This window comes from Silurus aristotelis (assembly GCF_946808225.1).
Source record: "Silurus aristotelis genome assembly, chromosome: 5".
In the NCBI taxonomy this organism is placed as follows: Eukaryota; Metazoa; Chordata; class Actinopteri; order Siluriformes; family Siluridae; genus Silurus; species Silurus aristotelis.
Genome location: NC_139578.1, coordinates 27828334 through 27851074, shown reverse-complemented (window position 1 = coordinate 27851074; position 22741 = coordinate 27828334). Strand labels below are relative to the sequence as shown.

At 39.8% G+C, this 22741-nt stretch overlaps 1 protein-coding gene across 21 annotated transcripts in view; it reads left to right on the top strand.

Annotated features, from left to right (window-relative positions):
* Nucleotides 1-22741, top strand: part of znf521 (zinc finger protein 521) — a 160827-nt gene that overhangs the window by 18644 nt on the left and 119442 nt on the right. For all 21 annotated transcript variants that reach the window (XM_083542596.1, XM_083542601.1, XM_083542599.1 and 18 more), the window contains one exon: nt 9972-10163. Coding sequence is in view for 13 of the 21 variants with exons in the window: in XM_083542600.1 (XP_083398726.1) it covers nt 9972-10163 (192 nt within the window). In the remaining 8 variants the exon portion in view is untranslated. The remainder of the gene's footprint in view (nt 1-9971; nt 10164-22741) is intronic.

Here is a 22741-nt window from a genome sequence, read left to right as displayed (position 1 = left end):
TTGTGCCGTTAGCGAGGAAATCTAACTGACGAACCTCAGTGTGCAATATATCAAATGTAAGGAAGTGGTTGCTCAATGGTTAAGGCATCGGACTTCGGATCGGAAGGCCACGAGTTCAAATCCCAGCTGTCACTGTAAGGGGTCTTGAGCAAGGCCTTTAAACCTCGACTGATTATGTGCGAGTCGCTGTGGATAACTAGCAAATTCTGTAAATGTCAATGTAATATAAAAAAATGTAAGCGCCACTTAGCTAAATTACAGTAATAAAGACGAAGGTAAATGAACAAGTGTGATCAAGAGTGATCATGTAGCACATTGGGATGTTGTACAAACTTGTGAGGTGTCTGTTATTTGGATCATATGTAAGAGACTAGCATGGTCTGACTAGCATTTTTATTTTCTCTCAGTGCAGATACCATGAGGAGGCTCTGTCTTGTACACGTGCTTTATAAATCGGCTTTGAGTTGGACTTCTTATCGTTTTTCGCTCTGTTAGTTACCGTTTCGAGGTTTGCCATTACTTTTTAACACCGTTCTGTGAAAGTCAAAAAATTATTTTATTTTTTAGGTTATAACTCTACATGCACACCAGGGATGAATACAAATTTCTTGTAATCCGTTCGCTCTTATCCAGCGCGACTTATGCCTAAGATGTTAAGGGTTAAGGGCCTTGCTCAAGGGCCCAACAGTGGTACCTTGGTGATGCTGGGATTTGACCTTCTGAGCTAGCACCTGCATATTCACCTGATATAAAGCAGCGGTTTGTAATCTGAGCGCTCTCACCTGGCCAAACTCTTAAAACTTTATGTAGAATTTCCATAAAGCAATCCAAACTCGGCTGTGGGAGGAGCTTGTTTCTGGGCTGAGCTTATTTCTGGGACAGAAAAATCACAATTGTAAACGGAAAACCTTAAATATTTTGAATGTTTTTATGTGAAACCTTTGAAACACATTTTTAGATATGACGCAACTCCTTTTAGTCGTGAACTAACATCAACAGGAGCAGTAAGATTTATTTATTATTGTTTATTTCTGTTTTTTTCAGCGATCATTTCAACATTACAGTATTTCAATACTAAAAACGGTTACACAGACCATACATTTTTTGCAAGGTATTTAAAAAAAAATATCAATTTTATCCATCTCCCATTTAGGTTGATATAAAAATTAATTTTACACACCTATACGGGTCCATTTATGCAGAGATTTTATTATACTAGATGTAACTACTGACATTCAGCACTCGGAAAAAAGCTCACTGCTTCCGTCTCGGTCCCTGTAGCGCTACACGGTGACCCACATGGGTGACTGAACGCTTAGAAGTTTTTACGACTTTTTTCTTGTTCTACCTATTTATTTTTTTATTATTATTCTTTCTTGTTTCTCTCATAATGAGAAGTGGGTGTTGGTGTGAAGGTTATTCAATCTTAATGTCCTCTGGTGTGTGTCAGCTCTCACTGACTGCAATAAAAGGAAGGCGCACACCTTTGATCAGGACACGCCAACACGTGTCGAGTGGAGCCGCACGCCGGTTAAAATAAATTCTTAATTCGAGCACAGGCAGGGGGTTGAGGGGGTTGCGGTGGAGTCAGGGCAAAGCTGCTAGGGTGAGTTCACTACTTGTGAAATGTTTGGGAAAAATCGAGTGAGGAAAAAGTGAAAAAAGTTTCGTCTTGTATCTTAGGCGCGTTAATATTCATTCATTTAATCGAAATATAGACATTTCATCCACCTAAGATTGGACACTTATTATTTACTTTTGGGTGATTTGTCTTTCAAAGTTATACTAAGGCATACAGGGTCAAACCTGAAGATCCAAGAAGATACTGAGCAACCCAAAAACTTTGTGGATGGATTAGGACTGTGTGCCAGTAGTCTACTACATTGGGTCAGAACCATAGTTTGCATGAACAGTTCTGCATTTAAGCGTCCATCACTGTTTATATCAATAGTGGAACTGTAATGACATTTGGTGAAGCCCTTTTGAGTCTGGTTCCTCTCAAGGTTTCTTCCTCATACCATTACAGGGAGTTTTTTCCTTATCGCAGTCGCCACTGGCTCACTCATCAGGGACAAACTTATAATGGCAAGGTATACGTATACATCCTTTTTAGAACTTTTTCAACTTTTATTCCCCACTTTGAGACGATGTGCATTGTTAAAAGCGCTATACAAATCAAAATGGAATTGATTTGAATTAAAAAAATAATACAAGAAAGAAATGTCATTAATAAATAATGAAAGAAACAAAAACTAAAATTAAATAAATACATGTTAACATTGTAGATATAATAAATAATTGGAACATACAATTTTAACAGATACATTTTGTTTGGTTTTATGATTTCAATTATATTTTGATTATTTCTGCTCATCAGACAGTTTTTTTTCCCTAGAATGCAGCATACGGATTAAATAGGCATATGACTTTGTAAGAGTGTGTGTGTGTAGTGTGTGTAGTGTGAATAGTGTGTGCAGTTGGTGGGCTGGGCTGCGGTTTGTGATCTTGTCTGCATTCATACTGAACGTTCGAATCTAGCTCTGGTGGTTATTGATCAGCTGCAGCACTAGCTAGATGGAGTAGTGCACACCAGATACAATGGTGGATTCCCCGGAGCTTTCTCAGGAACTGCAGCTCAAGGGCTGTTAATGCTGGACTCCAGCTCATGGCGCAAGCCGGGTCAAATTTCTGGAACTAATGGCTGCTGCTAGATATACTGAAGTGGCATAATACAGTAGAGACCAGAAGTCTGAGAGCACTGCCAAGAGCTTGTTTTTTATTTTACACATATTTGTATATATATATATATATATATATATATATATATATATATATATATATATATATATATATATATATATATATAAAAGATATATACAGTGCAAATATATATAACGTTCTTTTCGGCTTCTCCCGTTAGGGGTCGCCACAGCGGATCCTCCGCACGTTTGATTTGGCACATGTTTTACGCTGGATGCCCTTCCTAACGCAACCCTCCCCAATTTATCCGGGCTTGGGACCGGCACTAAGAGTGGCTGGGGATGGTTCCCTGACCGGGAATCGAACCCGGGTCGCAGCGGTGGGAGCGCTGCATCTTAACCACTAGACCACCAGGGACAGTGCAAATATATATACAGTGAGGAAAATAAGTATTTGAACACCCTGCTATTTTGCAAGTTCTCCCACTTAGAAATCATGGAGGGGTCTGAAATGGTCATCGTAGGTGCATGTCCAAATATATATACAGTGAGGAAAATAAGTATTTGAACACCCTGCTATTTTGCAAGTTCTCCCACTTAGAAATCATGGAGGGGTCTGAAATGGTCATCGTAGGTGCATGTCCACTGTATAATAATTGCTATGTTACATAAAGTATAGCTGGAAGAAAAACAATCCACCGTTGCCCTGCATGTTTGATATTTCCAAATATACACAATATTCAGTATAATTTAACAGTGTATATAATCACACACAAGTGGGTAGACAAATAAATAATTAAATATATGAATATATATTAATATGACACAAATTTGAATTTATTTATTTGATTTATTAATTTATTTGTTATATACACAGTGAGGAAAATAAGTATTTGAACACCCTGCTATTTTGCAAGTTCTCCCACTTAGAAATCATGGAGGGGTCTGAAATTGTCATCGTAGGTGCATGTCCACTGTGAGAGACATAATCTAAAAAAGAAAAATCCAGAAATCACAATATATGATTTTTTAACTATTTATTTGTATGATACAGCTGCAAATAAGTATTTAAACACCTGTCTATCAGCTAGAATTCTGACCCTCAAAGACCTGTTAGTCTGCCTTTAAAATGTCCACCTCCACTACATTTATTATCCTAAATTAGATGCACCTGTTTGAGGTCGTTAGCTGCATAAAGACACCTGTCCACCCCATACAATTAGTAAGAATCCAACTACTAACATGGCCAAGACCAAAGAGCTGTCCAAAGACACTAGAGACAAAATTGTACACCTCCACAAGGCTGGAAAGGGCTACGGGGAAATTGCCAAGCAGCTTGGTGAAAAAAGGTCCACTGTTGGAGCAATCATTAGAAAATGGAAGAAGCTAAACATGACTGTCAATCTCCCTCGGACTGGGGCTCCATGCAAGATCTCACCTTGATGATCCTAGGAATGATCCTAAGGAAGGTGAGAAATCAGCCCAGAACTACACAGGAGGAGCTGGTCAATGACCTAAAAAGAGCTGGGACCACCGTTTCCAAGGTTACTGTTGGTAATACACTAAGACATTATGGTTTGAAATCATGCATGGCACGGAAGGTTCCCCTGCTTTAAACAGCACATGTCCAGGCACGTCTTAAGTTTGCCAATGACCATTTGGATGATCCAGCGGAGTCATGGGAGAAAGTCATGTGGTCAGATGAGACCAAAATAGAACTTTTGGGTCATAATTCCACTAAACGTGTTTGGAGGAAGAAGAATAATGAGTACCATCCCAAGAACACCATCCCTACTGTGAAGCATGGGGGTGGTAGCATCATGCTTTGGGGGTGTTTTTCTGCACATGGGACAGGGCGACTACACTGTATTAAGCAGAGGATGACCGGGGCCATGTATTGCGAGATTTTGGGGAACAACCTCCTTCCCTCAGTTAGAGCATTGAGGATGGGTCGAGGCTGGGTCTTCCAACATGACAATGACCCGAAGCACACAGCCAGGATAACCAAGGAGTGGCTCTGTAAGAAGCATATCAAGGTTCTGGCGTGGCCTAGCCAGTCTCCTAAACCCAATAGAGAATCTTTGGAGGGAACTCAAACTCCATGTTTCTCAGCAACAGGCCAGAAACCTGACTGATCTAGAGAAGATCTGTGTGGAGGAGTGGGCCAAAATCCCTCCTGCAGTGTGTGCAAACCTGGTGAAAAACTACAGGAAACGTTTGACCTCTGTAATTTCAAACAAAGGCTACTGTACCAAATATTAACATTGACTTTCTCAGGTGTTCAAATACTTATTTGCAGCTGTATCATACAAATAAATAGTCAAAAAATCATATATTGTGATTTCTGGATTTTTTTTTTTAGATTATGTCTCTCACAGTGGACATGCACCTACGATGACAATTTCAGACCCCTCCATGATTTCTAAGTGGGAGAACTTGCAAAATAGCAGGGTGTTCAAATACTTATTTTCCTCACTGTGTATATAACAAATAAATTAATAAATCAAATAAATAAATTCAAATTTGTGTCATATTAATATATATTCATATATTTAATTATTTATTTGTCTACCCACTTGTGTGTGATTATATACACTGTTAAATTATACTGAATATTGTGTATATTTGGAAATATCAAACATGCAGGGCAACGGTGGATTGTTTTTCTTCCAGCTATACTTTATGTAACATAGCAATTATTTTCAGCACACGCTATAACATACAAATTATATTCAATATACCCTATAAACCCTATAGCAATTCTATTTAATATACCTGACACCATAGCAATTCTATTCAGTATACCTTAAAGCATACCAATTACATTTAGTATACCCAATAACATAGCACTTATATTCCTATAGCAATGATTTCAATAAAAATGAGTCACACAATGTTACAAGCCCGCTGTTCACTTATTTGAATTTCATTTTCATCATACGATTGTTCTGTCGTTGATCTTTCGGTCTTCCTACCCACAACATATTGTCTACTAGTCCAGCTAGTAAGTCAAAACCCCTTCCCAGACTTATATCCTTCTTCGTGTGAGCATGATCCTTATTCACTTTAGTTCGTGTCTCTCTCCCTCGTTGCATCTCTCTGGTGGTTTTGACAGATTGGCGGTACAGTCCAGGCCAAAGCCAGCCCCCTCCTCTTCAACATTCAGTCCCAGCGGGAGGCTCCGTAGAGGGAAATCAGCGAGCAAGCTCAGTCGGGGGTCTGGGGCCCCCACAGCAGGAGCTCGCCGTAGCTGAGAAGAGAACATCAATTAAACCACTATAAATATTTAAGTGCAGAAACGATTCAATAATATTAGGTCAGGGGGGTGTCAGAGCCTGACCCCCAGATGAAAGTCCTGGAGTGATAAATGTCACCAGAATGTCTCTGCAGCGAGCAGTCTTGCCAGACATTGATGAATGACCGAACGCATGCACATGATATTGCAGTGCTTACCTTAAATGGCATCATTCAGTGTCTTCGGAGGACAGAATAAAATCTGGAAAAACAATGATCGAGTCCCCTGGTAAACAGGTAAACATCTGCTCGTAGAATCTGCGAGGGTAGGACCAGTATTTAAAAACGATCTTAAGTTGATTTGTAAGCGCCTTTTTTATATTGATACCTCAATTTACTCGCACAATCGTAAGGCTTATTATCCTTTTATGCGAATGATGTTGACATACATGGACAAAAAAAACAATTACGCCCAGTATGTTTTCCCTAAGCTTAGTAAACTGCTCTTTGTATTTCATTATTTGTTTTACTCTGTGCTGATAGAGAGAAGCATGACTCCTGGCTGTCAGTTAGCTTAAGCAGAGTGCCATTGATCCCCTGTCCACTCTTTGGGGGATTCAGGTAGAAGAATGTCTAGATCTAATGGATTAATGGGTCTAAACCTGGGCGGAGAGCAACCCAGTATTGACTTTGAGCTCTAATCCCTTGGATCTCCATGACCTTGCTGCTTGCTGAGCACCCGCAACATTCGTCCTGACAGCGCCAAAAGCCAGCTTGTTCGAGGAAGCAAAACCCACGAGGGTAGTGAATGGATCTCAGCGGGTCTTGCTAGACTGCAAAAGGAGCCAAAAAGAACTTTGAGGGCAGTGATTGGGTCTTTGTCTTTGATTAAGGTTATTTTCACACTTCACGCTGCCCTGAGATTTTTGGTACGTTCGGCAGAAAGCTGTGTATGTGTAATACTGATCCCTCACCTTCTTGAAAATGGTGGCCTGGGGCTTGCTGCAACCTTACTATGGTTTTGGTATGCATTAGGCATGGATATTTTCTGCTTCTTGTGCTGTATGCATTGTAATGTGATTGGTTTAACTTGCCATATTACTCCATATTTTAATTAGACTTTCGTATATTTGCATTTATTAGTATCAGAAGAAAATCGAATTGGCAAAGCTTAGCACGAGCACTTTTTACGAACCTGCTTTCACGTAAGGCTACTTCATGTTAATTGCAATACAAAGACTCAGAAGTTGTATAACACTACATACACAAAAAAACTTATAAGCGGACACTTGCTTATAAGTATGGTATGTGCTATTTTTTTTTCTTTCATGCTACATAAAAAGACATTCTATACAATTGTGTGCCTTCGACTTTGCGATTGGTTTGTGAAAGAACCACATATTGCTGGGAAAGTCAGGTGTCCCAATACTTTTTCTCTATATAGTGTTTAAGGACTAGCAGTTATATCAAGCCAAACCAGCTAAAATAAACATGAACAAATCCTACTGAACCAAGTTGCACTTTCAGCGAGCCACCACTCTCCCGTTACATGCCTGACAGTCTAGAAAAAGACACTGAGTACTATGGTCAATCCCTTTGAGATTTGCTGGTGTTCGGGTGACCATGCTTGGCATGACTGGCCCCTGTCCCAAGCCTCCTCCACTGCTGTTGGCCAGGCATCTGCTTGGAGTGGGTTGGGATTTCATCTTCTCCCACCACCTCCTGCTTGCTTCGGCTAGAAGCCCCACAGGGATAGGTACATTGATATTTTTAGAGGGTATGTTCCACAGGCCTCTGTCGCCATGAGAGAACGACAATGGAGGGTGTTAGGTTACATCAGTACTTGGCGTTCAGGCTCAGGGAGTTAGGAGAGGAAAGAATCCTGGGTGGCCTTGATGAGTTCTAAACCGGTGCTCCTTAAGGAATTTCACACCCATGTGATACACCCCCTCTTTCTAAAATACAGCATAAATGGATGGTTTTGTGCATCTTTGTAAGATCCTAATGTGGGTGTAGAATGTTCTGTGCCATGGGACGCTTTCTTGAATGCGTCCCCGAAGTAGATGTGATGTTGTACTTATTATTGTGCAAGAAGCAATCTGGACTGTGGACTATGAACTGAATAAAAATCGTCCTGAACGCATCAGGACATTTGCAATTCTAAAGAAAGGCAGTGTCTGAAACGTTATGTCTTCAGTGTGGCCTGATATTAAAAAAAGGAAATTATATAAGGAAAGTGTCTTTTACGTATTACAAGCCTATGCACCCTGACCCCCCCAAGTATTCTTAAAATGTAAGAAAAATACCAAAATCTATAACCTGTTCAAATATTTAGCCATTACTTTGCTTGAAGATGAAGCATCTTCACTTAAATGTATTCCCAACTCACTTTGGGATCCTTGAACCTTGACCAGGATAAAGCAGTTACTAAAGATGAACAAAACATGCATTGGGCAAACCAGAACCTCCAGAACTCCCAGAATCCAACAGGTTCACCACAGTGGTGTAGCTAATCACATCTGAACCCTTTCTTGTTTTGCATTGTATGGATTTGTTTTCAACTAAAGATCAGGGATTCACAAGCAAGACACCAAACAAAATAAGCCCATATCTGGAAACATTCCAACTCCAAGCTTGTTGTTGATGGTTCTACTGGGAACCTCTTTTAAAAAAAGATACCCTTTAATTCAAGATGTATTCTTCAGATGTATTTAACTAAACAGATCATTGTTTGGATGGATAAAAAGATTTCTAATAAAGTTCTAGTTCCTTCTTGAAAGGATGGACTAAAATCCAACACATTTTTTGACATACATCTTGGACAAATTATGATTCCTGAAGGCAATTTTAAATCTCCACTGGAGATCTTCAAATATCAATCCAGAGATTGATATTTATTGATGAATTTATTAATGGAGAAAATCCTTCACTAAGAGCAACAATGCATTAATCTGATTCATTACACGGTGTGGTGCAAAAGTCAAGATTAAAACGAATTAGAATGTGTTTTAAATGAACACGGACATTTAGGAATCGTTTGTTGGTGGTGATCGCCATTGATTATTCATCACGCTGACATTATGAGGAAGGTGTTTGACAGATGAGGTTTTGGTGCACATATAGCGCCTTCCATTTGTTTCATGACTGTCAGCTCCATTTCGAGACAAGGTTGATGTAAGAATTGGCCTAGAAGGCTTGTTCCATTTTATGAATTAGTTGGCCACTGCAGAGCCGCAAGATTGATAGCCAGCGCCATTGCAGACCTGGTTCACGTTTGAAAGACAACACTGCAGATACAAGAATATTGATGTGTGCGACCCGTGGTTGCCTGCAAGCAAAGGCTGAATTATTCAGGGAAGTGTGTCACATTGAGCGTAGCACACACCAATCTCAGCGTTGCATGCTTTGTCTCGCTTTGTCTTCTGATCTGTTGAATTGGCAGACGCTATGTTCAATGCAGGGGGTTTTGAGTTCATCTCAAATAGTGTTTTTTTATTTTTTTTTACTGTGTTTGGAAGCACATTGTGGAAGATGGACAGTATGTGATGTAACGTACAGGAAAGTAAAGATCAAATCCATTCATCTGCATCCATAACTGGTCTTGTAAGGACCATTACTTCTCCATATATCTTGTTCTAGCTGTTCTAGATTTCTCAGAACGTTCTAGGGTAACGTTGTAAGGTTTCACAGTAAACACTAGGGAACTTATATAATCTATTTTCAAAAAGTAAAAATTTTTGACTAATTTGAATAAAATTGTTTGAAAAATGTGATAATTGGAGAAAAGGAGATCAATCACCTCTGGGCTTTTTTTTTTTTTTAGCTCTTAGCTAAAAGCTATTGAGACATTTTGACATGATTAATACAATAACAATTCAAAACCATTTAATATATTCATTACCCTAATTTGAACAAATTTTGCACCTCCATGTCTCGAAGCTAATAGCGTAAGTCTTGCAGCACTATCCCGATGGATGCAGCACCCAGCAGTGACCGTGGCACGCTGTTTTTTTTATTTTCCGTTGTTTTCCACCACAGATCGCGAGGGCGCCCCCGACACAGTGTGTGAGGATGCTGAGGACGGGCGTCTGACGAGGAGGAGGTGCTCTCCCGGGGAAGGGGACGAGGGGGAGGAGGAGGACGAGGAGCACAGCTGCCGTTCCTGCCACCAGGTTTTCGACTCAGCGAGCGATCTTAGCCAACACAAGATTAATCAATGCCAGCTGACAGGTAAACAATGCTCACTCCATTCCTCTCAGCTTATAGCCTAGCTTAACACATAGCACCACCGAAACCTGCCTCTTGGGCCTTATATGTCCTCTGTCCTTTGTCTTTTGGGGTTCTATTTAAACATACTCCCTGAGTTACCATAATGGTTCTGAGAGGCTGTCCTCCAATTATCACGGCCCGTCGTAATTAGGATGAGATGACAAACTTTTGATCAGAAACACTCGAAACACAGAGTTAATGACTTCCTCCTGCCGTAATCCAGAGCTTGACGAATTTCCATCGAGTGTCTGAGGGTCACTGGAAGACGAGTGTCATTTCTTGTCTGATGTATTAACACGGCTAAAAATACACTTGACAGCGGGAGAGCTAATGATATCAGCTGAAGGCTTTCGGTGGACTGGACGTCCTTTTTATGCTTTACCAGCTTTCACTCTTCGTAACTTGTCGAGGTTACTGGAGTTCACGGCGCTAGACATTAGTCCTTTATTACATTTTTAATAGTAAGATTACCAAAAGATAAGAAGTCCAGGTGTTTGTGAAGAAAGTATTGACTTTAATGGAGGCTTGACAATGAGTAGTAATCTAGAATTCAATAATGATCAATAATTGTTGTGCTAGTTTAGGAGGAAGGAGGTAGGGGTTAAGGCATTGGATTTTGAATCCAAAGCCACACCAAGCTACCACTCCTGGGCCCCTGGTAAGTTGCTCTGGATAAGGGTGTCTGCCAAATGCCATAAATGTATTTCTTGCTCAGGCCTGAAATCTGTCACCTGAGGCTTCTTTTACTGTTTTAAGGCGTTGCAGCTTTTGCACTATTTTAGCTTTGAGTCACACCAGTTATGATCTGGTACTAAACCAGAATGCATATGGATTATAGGGTAAGCCGTAGCTCAGAGGTTAAGATGTTGAACTTCTGATCAGAAGGTCGTGAGTTCAAATTTCACCACTACTAAGCCGCTATGGCTGGGCCCTTGAGCAAGGCCTATAACCCTCGACTGCTCAGTTGTATGAATTAGGTAACCGTAAGGCTGATACATTTCCGTAAATGTAAATGGTTATGCAATAAGTAAGAAATAAACACCTGTAAACATGCTGTTGTGGGAAAACGACCGACAACAAGGTTGTGCAATTCATCCTGATTCATCAAAGCAGAATTAGTGTTCTTCTGAAAGTTTCCAAAAAAATGTGAAAACACGCACCATATGCCATTTTGACTCCATCGTTGTTAAATTAAAGTTTCCTCTCGGAATCTTCAACTCTTCAGTGTTTTTCCGATTGTTTATTTTTTTTTCTAAACAAGAACACTTTATTAAATCTGTTTATTATTAGTCTCTTATTATGTTTGAATTCGCCTCACAGTTTACTTCCTCGCGATGTGCCGTCGCCATAGAAACAACGTACGGTTTGCCAGGGATGCTGTTTTTTCAGGAAATTGCCCAACTCCATGTGACCAGTCAACAGTGCTGTGGTTTTGCACTTATGGCAAAAGAATGTTTATTTTAAATGTATAGAAAAACGAGTGCCGAAACGAAATTGTTAAATAAATATTTTCAGTAGGAAGCGGTGCAGGTTGCGAGCGCGGGTTTGGTCCGGCGAGCCGAGCCCCTCCTCTTTTCCCCCCGTAGACCATATTTATATTAGTGACAATAAGCCTTTGTGTGTCTTTTCATCTAAAATGTATAAGAGGTCTGTATGAGAGACAGTGATGTAGAGAAAGAGAAAGAAAGACAGAGGCTTGCATATGTGCAATGTGCAAATGATCAAAATTCTCTTGTATCTAACCACAAATTATAGGGCATGAATGACTTGGATCGGTCTCGTGTGTCTAGACAACCAGAAAGATATCCCATCTGAGTATTACGAACATTTTCCATTCACTGGGAGCTCCTTGATTTGTGGGGAAATGGATTTCAAGAACACTTTGCACATGTGCTAGTGTGTATGCGTACACCCCGAATGAGCAATGCCTGTGATAAGTCATATTGTTTTATTCATTTGTGAAATACAAGCATTCAACCTAGAGCCACTTGCAGGTTATAAAACAATAATACAGTCTGGATTCAAATAGGGACGGGACAAAAAAATCCCATGTGAATGACCTGAATGTGAATTTGTGCAATTTAAACATGCGCTTTTTTTTGCAAGGAGATCGACGTTTTTTTTTTTTGATTTTTTTTTATTGACGTTCTATTTTCTCTATAGTTAATGTTTTCCTTTACTACCCACAATGCCGGGGCGGTAACGGTGGCGGAAGATTGAGTTATTAGATTTTTACTTCACTTAAAATAAAGCCCGTGGGCTTTCCACCTGCAGGAGGGACCTTAATGGACGGTGCTGTGAGGATTGGGCAGCAGTCGAAGGCGGGGGTCTGCTTAGACTGCTGCCCCCGCGACCCGAATTACGGATAAGCGGGAGAAAATGAATGAATGAATGAATGATGAAATAAAATAAAGCAAGCGATGCAAACGGCCGTTAGTCGTGTTTACACCAAAACTAGCCATGATACAAATCGTAACTCAGCGCTGCATAGCATTCTGGGTATTGGAGTCCAGCAGTCGCATCACTACTCAATCGAATTTTTCATTACACTAACATTACATCATCTCTGGAAACTTTTGCTTTCCTTGTGAATTACTCATGGGAATAAAGTAAATCTTGCACCAAGCCACAAATAAGTAGAAGAAACAACTCTTAAACGCATATCATCATCATTATCTCAATAGAAACATGTAATGGGTTTTACTTGTTTCAGGGTTTATTTAAGAGCAGCTCATGTGAACGATTTTAGTAACTACAGTTATTTCTCTCATTCTACTTCTTTGACAATTTAGTTTTTTTAAATATACGGAGTCATGGGTAATGGAGAAAGAAGGGGGAGGGGGGTTTGTTGGTGTTTTTTTTCTTGATTATGATCCGAGACCTCAAATGTTTTCTGCCATCCTTGCCATTAGACCAAGACCTCATTAATGTCAAGCTCTCAGACAAATAACTTCTAATTGAACGATGCTTGAAAAGCAGGTTTGAATTAGACTCAGTGTGGAAGCCAAATAAAAGGACGTAATTGCCATTTGGGAACTGAGTAGACAGGTACATTTAAAATGCATTTTTTTTTTTTTCCTTTCCAAAAGAATGGACTTTTTATTAGAAACATTTTACGATCTCTAATTGATTTTTAATTGCCGTACATGTCAGTCTGTATTGGTAACGGAAAGGGTTTTAGCGAACGCCAGGCGCACCTTTGTTTCCAGAATTTCGAAAGTGTGAGAGAAACACAAAGAAAGGGGGAAAAAAAGAAGAAGGAAAAAAAAGAGATGTAACATGTCACCCCAATCAATGGCTGCCTTTGTCTAGCTTAGTCTGAGAGAGGTTTATCACCTTTCCGTGCACTTAAGGCGCGACTGCTGGCCTGCACCGAGGGGACCGGTGGAGTATGGATCGGCCCGTGTCCCTCCTGCGATCGGCGCTATTGATCGGGTTAATGCTGGACTGCAGAAGGAGCTGGAGGAAGAAAGATGAGGCCAAGAGAGAGAGAGAGAGAGAGAGAGAGAGAGAGAGAGAGAGAGAGAGAAAGAAGAGTGAGAGAGGGAAAGGAAAAGAGAGAGGTGCACATGCTGCAGGAATGCGTCTCAAGGGAGCAGGCCATCTTCGACTAGGGCAGGGCTGGAGGAATGCTTGCGGCACCCCCCCTCCCACTCTCGTCTTCTTCGTATCGACCCCCTCTACGCACACATACACACTCCCTTCAGCAGGGACTCTCCAGATGCTTGGGCAGGGCTGCAGGAATGCCTCCCCAGGGACTCGGCAGAGTCGGGTGGATGGAATTCTCCCCAGGAGAGGTGGAGGAAGCAGAGCGGAGGTATATTTACCCCCTAAAAGCCTCTTGCGCTCTCTGGTTCTGGCTCTGGCTCCAGGACGGCTGCGGATCGGGTTTCCGCTCTTTAAGAGCCCGTCATCCTCATTCATCCATACGTCTGATCAAGGTCAGGAGAGTTTGGGTTGGGTGCTGGTTTCAGGGCGGATCTTTTCCTATTTTATCGTGACAAAACCTCTGTCAAGAGTGGGGAATAAAGAAAAGGTGTAAAAGAAATCCAGTACATTTTACTTTGAGGTTTAACACTTCAGGCAACAGGCAAGAAGAAGAAGAAGAAGAAGTAGAAGAAGAAATCAGCACTTTTATTGATATGCATGGCCAATACCGAGTGCATTCCGGTTCAGAGACTAGAGACTCCCCGAGCCACAGTACACCAAAGCACCTTTCCTCTACATCAAGAGCCAGCGAGTATGCTTGTTAATTGCTGTCATCTTTTAACACCTGGAAAAACAATGAGATGACTAAACACTCCTTGCTCAGGCCCGTACACACTACAAGAACTGATTAGCATTAATGGTGAGTCTTAAGACTGGGAGTCACGTTTCAGTCCCAGCTGCACTGCATTCTGTGGATCCTCAAGAAGCAAATGCCAATGTTTATGTTGGGAGGGAGGCACGAGATGCGAGTTTCTCGCTGGCCACATGGCACGAGGGAAAAAAAGCAACGATTACAACAGTAAAAAGCATAGAAAGTAGCACATATCTGATTAGCACAGACACATTTACCTGTACTGAGAAGAGAGCAGAGAAGACCTTAATATGTTTTTAAATTGTCAGACATGTTCTTTTATAGTTGTCTTTCAATGCTAATCATTGCTAATGCTATTGCTAATTTACTAATCTTGAAGGAGTATACAGGGAGCTACAGGACTTCACACCTGACCTTAAAGTCAAAAAATAATAACATACCCACTGACCCCTAAAAAAAAACATGCTGTATTCATCACAAATATTTTAAAGTTGGAAAAAGTCGGAAAAGTCCATTAAACGCACAGCCTAATGACTCACACACACACACACACACACACACACACACACACACACACACACACACACACACACACACACACACACCGCTGGACAGCCAATGATAAATTTCTTAGTTGTTATTCTTAAAAAAAGATGACTGCTATGAGGTAAAATGTTGGATAAAATAACAGGAAGCATTATGCAAGAAGATTGGCACATGTACAGTTAAACAAAATGGACGACTTTTTTCCGAAGCATGTCAGTTTCTTAGTGTCTTAATTTCATACAAATGAAGTAAACTCATACGATGCCTAGCCTCAAACATAGAGGAATTGCTCATTCCTAAACACCCTTGATGTTTGTAATGCTACATTTGTAACATTCATAACATCTGGAAATGTTTTTTTGAAATATTTTCCAGGATTTAGCCATATTCAGTGATATTTCTTTATTAAAGTCTACTGTGATGGAGCCACAGAGACATTCTCCAGTGTATGAAGTTGGGTCCGTTCATAAAACCCTTAATGTATATATTATATATCTGTTTATAAAGAAGGCTCCAGTATCTATTGCCTTAAAATAAAACACACAACTGCAGCCAAAAGCAAATATTGAGCTTAAACTTGAATTAAAGAAGCACCCAAATTCAGAGATGAGCTAATTCCAACATATTTTTGTCAAATTCATTGGTAAAGATCCATGAAAGCTTGAGCTGAGGAGCTCAAGAACTCTGAGGAAGTCTTTGGAATATCTACAATGGCTCAGGACCACAGAACAGTTCTGTATTTAAGTGTCCATCACTGAACAGTTCACTTCAACAATGATGGCACTGTTATGAATGGACATTCGGTGCCAACCCAGATGAGGAGTCTGGTTTCTCTCAAGAGTTTTTCCTTTTCCTTCTATCAATGGTGATAAACTTAATTATAAGGAACAAACTCATAGGCACTAAACTTATTCATTCTTTTTACATCCTCATAGCCACTTTATCTCCGTAAAGCTGCTTCGAGCCAATGTTCATCGTTAAAAGTGCTCTACAAATAAAAATGAATTGAACTGAAATGAATTTGTAGGAAATGGTATGAACAGTAACCCTGATAAAGTGACTTTATCAAGTATGAGCCTTTGTTGGAATCAGAGCATTTATTAAAAAGTACAACTTTTATCAAGTCTAAAGATTTTGTACCTCAAGAGATGCTCATATAGACATTAGGTCCCAGTTATGAGTGACTTTTGCTTTTTGACGGCAGTTGTGAGCGATTTTCAGGACAATAGACCAGAGCTTTCTTTATAAACAGATATAATATATATATAGGGTTGAGCTGATGACACCGCTGTCATACACTGGAGAATGTTTGCTGTGACAGCTTCATGGTGAGAAAACGATTTAAAAGATATTTTTGTGGGATATCATGCCCTCAAGAAGAAGCCCTTACTTCGACCCCATACTTATATCCAGACGCAACTTTATCAATTCCACAGGACTCATTTTAGTATGATTTTTTTTTCTCGTGTGTAACAAAGAAAGAAAGGTAAGAGGATTCACAGCGAGCCTCCAACTCGCTTACAGAAATACATTCTGTCACTCCCAGAAACGTCCTCTCTCTCTCTCTCTCGGTACTTCCCCAGCGGAGATGATTTCCTCTCTCATTTCCCCGAAGCTGCTGCTTTTCTCCTGTCCTTCGGTGAAAAACCTTCCCCTTTTTGCAAGGGCCCATGCGAGGTGGCCTTTTTAATAAGTGCCTTCTCCCCCGTTCTCATCATGGCACAGAGAGAATAAGCTAAGCACGCCTCGGCCAGATGGCTGACGATAATGAACGCGATTCAGGGTCACGAGCAGAGGGTGGAAGAGGAAAAGTACGCTTGTGCTAAAAAAAACACCCATGCTTTTTAACGAAACAATACATAACTGTCTTAAAAATAATTTTTTTGTTTCCATTTGTCGTATTTGCATGCTAAGAAGACATATTTTTGAATATGCTCTACGGTTTGTTGTTTGGTCCAAAAAAAGGCTTTGTGTTTTGTGTTTTTAACTGTCTAACCGAAGTAGTGTTTACAGCAGCGGTCATTTACATTTACAGTTGCGGCATTTAGCAGACGCCCCTTATCCAGAGCAACGTACAAAAGTGCTTTGAGTCTCTAGCAATGAATAAATCTACACTGGTGCACCAGATTACAAACTTAATATAGATATAACTCTTGAATTTTACAAAGCAAACTTGTAAAGTGCTAATTTAAGTGTTTCAGGAAGAGGTAGGTCTTCAATCGTCGTTAAAAGATAGCCAGGGTCTCCGCTGTACGGACATCTAGGGGACCACCTCAGAGCCAGAACAGAGAAGAGTCTTGAAGTATACTTACCTCTCATTCTAAAAGAAGGTGGTACCAGAACCAGGTAACAGGTCAGACTAAACACAAATAAAACCAGATTTTGATAGATTTGGCAACAATTCCCTTCTGGTTTGGATTCAGTGTTTCATGGTGAAAACTGAGAATTCACAAGTCTTAAACTATAGTTTCTTCTTTTCAGAAAATTGCCATTAAAATTATTATTAATAATGTAAACGCTTATCATTAAAGCTTGTTGCCTAGCAAACTAGCTATCTAGCAAATCGAAACCTTACATTCCCTTCAAGGATCATCTTTAGCGTTAGTCTGATTCTTTTCTTTAAACAGTAAATAAATTATATTAGTAGCTTTAGTAGTAGTGGGTATTTACCCCCTTCCTGATTTTATATTTGTGACACCTAAATGATTTGCATCATTAGGCAAATTTGAATATTACACAAATATAAAAAAACATTTTTTAAAGGATGATTTCATTTATTAAAGGGAAAAAAGCTCTCCAAACCTGCCAAGCCCTACATGGTAAAGTAATTGCCCCCTAAACCTAATAACTGGTTGTTCCACCCTTAAAAGCAACAACTGCAATCAAGCGTTAGTGATCGTCTTTCACATCGCTGCGGAGGTATTTTGGTGCACTTTTCTTTTCAGAATTGTTTCAATTCAGCCACATTAGAGGGTTTTCAAGTATAAACAGCCTGTTTAAGGTGATGCCATCTTAAATCAAGTCCGTACTTTGACTACACCACTCCAAAACCTTCATTTGAGCCATTCAGAGGTGGACTTGCTGGTGGGTTTCGCATCATTGTGAACCCAAGTTTGCTTCAGCTTGATCTCTCCTGAATTTTCCATCAGGATTTTCTGCTAGAGCCCAGAATTCATGGTTCCATCAATTATGCAGAGTCATCCAGGTCTGGTATGTTATGCTAGTTATGACATAACTAGCATAAATGTGTCATGACAGTTTATATCCAGTGTTAAATCATCATTGCCTGTAATAATGACTTAACACTGCTATAGAACTGTATATGAACTATTGTTATGATATTGTTATAATAGCCATTTTGATGTTCGATGTCATACCTGTTTACATTACATGCTAATATTTTGCGATAGTAAATGAATGTTTTAATGACTTTTATTATGGTTTATATTGTAAGAATGAAATAACTTCCCTACCATCTTCTGACTGTTAATTTGTATAAAACGTTAATGTATTGCTGAACTTGACAGCATTAATTCGAATAAAAGGCTAAACTAATTTACTGAATGACAGCGAACTTTGCCACAGCTAAAATGACATATTTGATTAATCTAAATCCATCACAGAAGTTCTGCTGGGTTCCACTACAAATACCATTACAAACCCATCACCTGTTCACTATTAAATCATTAACATTAAGTGGATTCCTTTAGGCAGTGTGTTTGTGTGTAAATCCATTGTAAACATTTATTGAAATCTACTAGTCCAGTAAATACCAACTGTGATCTACAAGTTGCCAAAGGTGTTCTATCAGTCCTTAAAGGTATCTGCTAGACATACTGTGCCACCAATAAAAGAAAAAAAGTACCATTAGAAACCCACAGGGACCATTAGAGTTTCTGTTAAAACAAGACAATTGCATTATTACAATTGAAACCATTAAAGATTTACTTGATGGTTGTTTCTTGATATATATGTACAACAGCGGTATACAATGAGGGAAACATTTTGTGATTGTCATAAGCACATGCTAACTACTCAACACTTCCATGCAAAGAAATTGCATGCGATATAAAATTTCAAGCAGCTGTTATACCAATTACTGTTAAGGTCACAGGTTTCTTCATAGCGCTGCGGAAGTCATAATTCTGATTGGTTCGAATGTGTTTTCTGTAACAGCAGCTCATAAAGTTGAACCAGCTGTTATCCAAATCAACAGGTTTATTAACTGACTCATTCCAATATGTTATAGTTCCTATATGAACTATGACACCAGGACTTGTATAGTGAACATAAATGGGACTTTTATGGTGGACACAAATGCGACTTGTATGGTGGACACAACTGGGACTTTTTTGGTGGACAAAAATGGGACTTGTATGGTGGACACAACTGGGACGTTTCTGGTGGACACAACTGGGACTTGTTTGGTGGACATAAATGGGGATTGTATAGTGGACATAAATGAGGCTTTTATGGTGGACACAAATGGGACACGTATGGTGGACATAAATCGGGTTTTTATAGTGGACACAAGTGGGACTTGTTTGGTGGACATCCATTAGACTTCTATGGTGGACACAACTGGGACTTGTTCGGTGGACATAAATGGGACTTCTATGGTGGAAACTACTGGGCTGTAAATAAGACTTTAGTTTAGTGAAGTTTCCTGTGAAGAGATTTTTATCGAACAAATATGGAAGGAGTCTCCAGTGTCATTTGCTTAGTAAAAGTCAGATTACCATCCTGGGAAAATCTTTGGAATGATAGACTTCTTTCATTTTATCTGCTGTATGACAAGTGGCATTATTTTCTCTTCTTTAAGAGAGAAAAAGAGAGAGTTGAGAGGAACCACTGTTTATAGCTCCTATAATGTATACCTCATGATGACTTCAGTCGATTTTGCTGTCGACATTTATGAAGATATCTCACTAGTAAGGTTCAAATAATCCATTTTCAGACGTTAGCATGTTTCAGATGCAGCGTTATTAAACCGGAGCGTGTTCATGAACGAGCAGTTCCTCCGTGCTTGAAGCTGGGTGTCCCAAAGTTTTGATGTGATGTGATGGCATTGGCAGACAATGAAGAGGATCAGGTGAGAATATCACTTTCCGGGTTGTCGCCCCGCTTGAAAAGAGACCTCATGGTAGACTGAGCTCGCCGAATCGATCCCAAACCCGCCGTAAGTGCGCAGTGTGAGCCGCTACGCAGGCTAACACGTTTGCGCTACTGAGGCGCCGTGTTTCTGTGTTGGCGTAGGCAGTGATGTATGACGTTATTTGCGCATTTGGACGTTGTAATCATCGAGGAAGGTGCCATTGTGCTCTTCCTCTTGTGCGTGAGTGTGTGTGTGTGTGTGTGTGTGTGTGTGTGTATCTCCTCACCGCCTGTGTGCCGAGTCTCCTGCGTCTCTTCTCCAGTGCCTGAAACATTAGCGGGAGTGTCATTAGGCATTCAAAGCAGCTGCAGTCTCGTGAGATGTGCCTCTTTGCTTCTCCCCCAAGCTTCACGCTGCACATTATGCACTGGATCAACTATTTATTGGGCTTTTGTCAGAAGCTTGCCGCGCTGCTCGGCACAGCCACAATGAGAGGAAGTGAGAGGAGATGCCTCGCTGTGCGAGCTCCTGGAAGCCTGCGTTTCCTCCATGTCCTCTTAATTCGTGCTTGTAAGGAATTTTTTATTGTATCTTACAGACACACACAAAAAAAACACGTGTCCTTATGAGGAACTTCCGTTAACACTGTACCTGCTGTAAAACTGAACCCTAATCTCGGTAATTATTATCTGGGTAACCGTAAGGATACAATTAAGGTCTTATTAATAAATTAATTAATTAATCATAAAATATACAAAATAAGAGCCCTTGCCTATTGTCTTAACAACTACAGAACTATCAGATGTCCTTTCCTCATGGGGACATTTGGGTCTCAGCCCCTCTGAAGACATAAAAACACACACACACACACACACACACACACACACACACACACACACACACACACACACACACATATATATATATATATATATATATATATATATATATATATATATATATATATATATATATATATATATATATATATATAACTGATGCTAGCACATTTACTTCCTGACCTTAGTTAACACATTTAGTCTTTGCCATTTCTCACATGCTCTCTTTCTCTCTCTCTCTTTCTCTTTCTCTTTCACAAACACACACACACACACACACACACACACACACACACACACACACACACACACACACACACACACATTTCGAACAGTACAAAACGTACACTCTATAGCTATCATTCTGTTTACGTTTGTTCGAGCGACTGTAAAAGTTCCCTTTCGAGATCTGTGTGTTGGAGAAGGGAAAAAGGCGTAGTTTAACCTTTCCTCCATTTACTAACATCCTCCTGCTGTCATTATTCTCTTTTGACCTCACATGCGAAAAGAACGAGAATAAAAAAAAAACCCCACGGGTTTGCACCTTCGTATTCGTCTGTATTCTCAGAAAACGCTCTCGCTTCCCTTCCTATCGTCACGTAAAGGCTATTGATGGCCATTGAAGGCAATTGATACTGAATAGGAGGATTCTAATTCTCAGTAATACTGTATGAAAGCCATTAGGGTTGAGCCTTATAGTATAGACAGAATCGTATGACTCATACACGCAGGAACACTCACACAATTAATTGAAAAATCATTTGTACTTCCTACATTTATTTCAGTCTAGTTGGTAATAGCAAGCATGGTAAAAGGGAAAAAACCCTTTAGCCCTTTTTCTCCAAACCGCAGAAATGTTTTACTCTTGATTCCTGATTCTACTCCTTATTTTCCTCTGCAGTTTTGTCCCTAATTTCCACTAGAGGTTGACCGATTCATCGGTTTCGCAGATTAATCTGCACCGATATTCGATTGCTGGAACTATCGGCTAACGGAAAAATCCATAAAGATTCCGTCTGTTGCTGCAAATGCTGAAAAGGTCTGCTGTCATTACGAGAGCGGTCGTTGCTGTTTGTTTTTGCACGTGAAACTACACGCTGCACGGAGAGCGCTCTATTAAATTTATCATTTATAATTTTTATTTTATTAATTATATCATTCTATTTATTAAATAATATAGTCATATTTATTTTATTTAGCAAATTTTTATGATTCAGTACTGTTATTTTTTTTCATTTTGTAGTAAAGTTCAGTACTATTTTACATGGAGTGTTATGTACGGTTTTGAGGGTTTTTTTATCCGTTATCTATTCATAAAACTATTGACTGATTAATCAGTTATCGGATCGTACGATCCAAACTAGCTCTCGGCATCGATAAATTTCCACTCACTAGCTAACTATCCCCTGTCACATGGCCACTACCAAACAAAAAGTTTAAACATGTCCTTCCTCCGTTAACCTTTGTATATTTTTAACTGCAATTTATGCAGCATCACAGGGTGTATCATAAGGTGGTATAAGTGCTCAGAGAATAGCTCTATCTGCCTTTTTCCACATACTGTACATCTAGCTTACAAATACTTACACATTACAGATACTGTTGATTAGCTGATGCCATTACGACTGAAAGAAACTTGACCTAACTCGAAACCACAGCCCGGTTTCCTGTCTTGTTTCCTGGTCATGTCAAGATCCAGTAATGTACAATAAATGTATCGGTGAAACAGGTTTAAAGTTAAGCTGTCAGTCAAATTCAA